The sequence below is a fragment of the Taurulus bubalis genome (genome assembly GCF_910589615.1).
Source record: "Taurulus bubalis genome assembly, chromosome: 17".
Classification (NCBI taxonomy): Eukaryota; Metazoa; Chordata; class Actinopteri; order Perciformes; family Cottidae; genus Taurulus; species Taurulus bubalis.
This window is the reverse complement of record NC_136605.1, coordinates 18,129,469-18,132,999: the sequence shown is the minus strand read 5'-3', so window position 1 is coordinate 18,132,999 and position 3,531 is coordinate 18,129,469. Positions and strand designations below refer to the sequence as shown.

The 3,531-nt window shown below is 44.5% G+C and overlaps 1 protein-coding gene across 1 annotated transcript; it reads left to right on the top strand.

Annotated features, from left to right (window-relative positions):
* Positions 1–2,427: 2,427 nt before the first annotated feature.
* Positions 2,428–3,531, top strand: gper1 (G protein-coupled estrogen receptor 1; the record flags this gene model as incomplete). Its single annotated transcript, XM_079233732.1, has 1 exon — positions 2,428–3,531. The coding sequence occupies one exon, from the start codon at positions 2,428–2,430 to the stop codon at positions 3,529–3,531; it is 1,104 nt and encodes a 367-aa protein (XP_079089858.1).

Here is a 3,531-nt window from a genome sequence, read left to right as displayed (position 1 = left end):
TGTCAAAGACATTACACTAGCCACATCAAATAGGTCTCCATAGCCACAGTTTGGATGCATTGATTAGTTCACATTATGTCATTGTTACTCCTTTCACAGAAGCAAAGAGTCTGTTCTGTGTCCCCCTGATTGAGAGTGAAGGCTCAGTTGTTTTTTTTACACCTTATCTGAATGTAATTGTAGTATTGAGAATGAACAGTAAATAAGAATGTGTTCATGTGTTTTGTTGTGGGAATCAATAATCGATGCAGATCAGAAGATACGCTATTTATCAAACATATTGATGGTAAAAAGTAAGAAAGGTCATGCACGGTGTGTTTACGCAGCCCTTAAGACTAAGAGCTAGACGACCCAGTTGAGCAAATACTGCGTAAATATATAAGTGGTTTCCATAACAACCCAACCTGGTTGAGGTAAACTCCACGCTCATTTACTGCCCAAACTCTACTTTGTGTTCAAATCTGCTGCCGTAGCAGCAGCTGGATCTTTACAGATGCTCAGCAGACACCTGGAATCACAGACTGGGGGAGAAAGCAAAGGAAATGTGATGAAGCACGGGAGCAAACCAGAGGCGACAGATCCTCTCCTGCCTCTCGCTCCCTCCTCTCCTCTCCAGCAGGGTTGGGCCAAACAGCAGGTGGTGCAGAAGAGAAGCCCGGACATGAGATTTACAAACCTCTGGCTCTCAGACCTCTGCACCGGACAAGCATGGAGCAGCGAAGAAACCACAATTTGAAAAAGTAAGTGCAGCTTCTGACGTCTTTTCTACTATTTGCGGTTATGGGATAGAGCTGTGTTTGATTTATGTCATTTTCAAGTTTTAAAAACAAGTTTGCAATAAGATTACAGGTGATAACTATATGGATTTGTTCATTTAAGGTTCAGTTTCAGTGTGGACGGGGAAATCACTCATGTCTTGGGAATCCTATTGGTTAATAAGTTATAAATTATGCCATCAACTAGTTATTTATCTTCCATTAAATGTCGGAAGTGACTGGTTGTCGTCTCTGAGAGAAACAGGTCTCCGGTCTCACTGATTTCGGGAGAATATATGAAGATCAAAACAAGCTCAAAACCGAAAAAACTACTTCAAAAACGTTTTAAATATGTTTTGAAGTATCCTTTCCTGATGTTAGAAAAATGATACTTTAGGATTCAGATATCAGGGACTTCATCTTTGTTGACAAGATCATTGCTCTGAATTACATGTTCAATAACAGAAACATTTTACTATATTTTTTGTGCTTTTGTGGAGGGTTTGAACTCTCCCTTGAATTAAGAAGGAAAGGATGCTAATGATGTTGTGATTATGATTATTTATGTATTTATTGGAGGATTTAAAAACTATGGCAAAAAAGATTATTTGTAAGATTTCCAGCCTATGCATGCATTTTGCTTTCATGTGCATGCATGTGCTGAATTACTGCTCTGAAGACGATTGTTGATAAGAATGCATTAATATTGCAGAAGGTCTCCTCTGGAGGAAATAAAACCCAAAAGGCTGTGATGTTTGCTAAAGGTCATGTTTGCCAAACAGAAAACAGTCCTATCCCCGAGAAAGTCAGAGATTTGGGACCTGAAAACCATCAACCAAGAAAGAGGACTGTTAGTAATGTAAAAACATCTTTGTATTATGTACGTTGAGAACTGAGTGTGATGTCTGTCGCCGAAAGCCTTTAAAACACAGAGGTCTGTTAAATGTTGATTACAAATATGTTTTCATCTCGCAAATTAAAAGTCATCAAGTCTGGACAAACGGTCTCGAGTGATTGGCCGAGGTTTTCTGAGGAGGATTTCAATGCATCTGTTTAAGCCTGCATCTTGAATGTTAATGTGCTTACTTAGTTGTCTGACATCCATTTCAGACCCTTTAAAGGTCTGCCTCCAAAGTGGACCTGTACTATACTAAACTCCATCTAAAGATCTTTGTGTTCTTTGTCAAACAAGTGCTATTCATCATAGTTCTTCTCATTTAACTGCACACAAGATTGCTTCTTTTTTTTCCAAGTCTGTGCTCCTAATTGTCTTTAATGTTCTCATTTGTTTCCTCTCCCCTCCGCAGCTCAGGTGTCACAGCAATAGCGTCTCTGGCCGAGGCTCTCTGAATAAAGATGCACCAACAAATCAGATGACTCAAAAGAAGAGAAAGAAGTCCAGCCTCTGATCTCAGGACCACAGCTTGTGAGGATGTGAGTCCTCGGCTTGCAGAGACCATTTTAAGACATGGAGGTGCTTCGGTTTTGTGTTTGGAACCTATTGGTAGATGGACCTTGATGTCAACATGATGAGGTCATGGAAACCATAACCGTTTTGTCCACTCACCTGACTTCTGTCAGCATGCCAACGCAGCATAGATGACTCACCCTTTAAAGAGACATCACTGGGAACTAACATTGTCTAACGATGTAGCAGCTACAGGGGACTTACATGTGGCCCACAATTCAAAACAGTCCAATTACAGTCAGTATGGAAGTGCAAACAACCTCTCTGGTCTGGATATATGTTAACAGTACAGAACAACTGAACACTTCAAATGAGAACAACACCAGGGATTTGATTGAAGACTCAGACAGACACCAATCGTACATCATTGGTCTCTTCCTGTCCTGCCTGTACACCATCCTCCTCTTTCCTATTGGATTCATTGGTAACATCCTCATCCTGGTGGTGAACCTGAACCACAGAGAGAAGATGACCATCCCCGACCTCTATTTCGTCAACCTGGCTGCGGCCGACCTCATCCTGGTGGCGGATTCTCTTATTGAGGTCTTCAATCTGAACGACAAATATTACGACTACGCCGTCCTCTGCACCTTCATGTCCCTGTTCCTGCAGGTCAACATGTACAGCAGCATCTTCTTCCTCACGTGGATGAGCATTGACCGCTACGTTGCCTTGGCCAGCTCCATCAGCAGCCGCCCGCTGAGGACTATGCAGCACGCCAAGCTCAGCTGTGGCCTCATCTGGATGGCTTCCATCCTGGCCACCCTGCTCCCCTTCACCATCGTGCAGACCCAGCACAGGGGCGAGGTGCACTTCTGCTTCGCCAACGTCTTTGAGATCCAGTGGCTGGAGGTCACCATTGGCTTTTTGGTGCCCTTCTCCATCATTGGCCTATGCTACTCTCTGATCGGGAGAATCCTCATGAGGGCCCAGAAGCACCGTGGACTGTGGCCACGGCGGCAGAAGGCCCTGCGCATGATCGTGGTGGTGGTTCTGGTGTTCTTCATCTGCTGGCTGCCAGAGAACGTCTTCATCAGCATCCAGCTGCTGCAGGGCACAGCTGACCCATCGCAGCGGATCGCTACCACCCTGTGGCACGACTACCCGCTCACAGGCCACATTGTTAACCTGGCGGCTTTCTCCAACAGCTGCCTCAACCCCATTATCTACAGCTTTCTTGGAGAAACCTTCAGGGACAAGCTGCGTCTCTTCATTAAGCAGAAGGCCAGCTGGTCAGTAGTGAACCGCTTCTGCCACCACGGCCTCGATTTACACCTCTCTGTCAGGGGCGAGGTGTCAGAGGTGTGA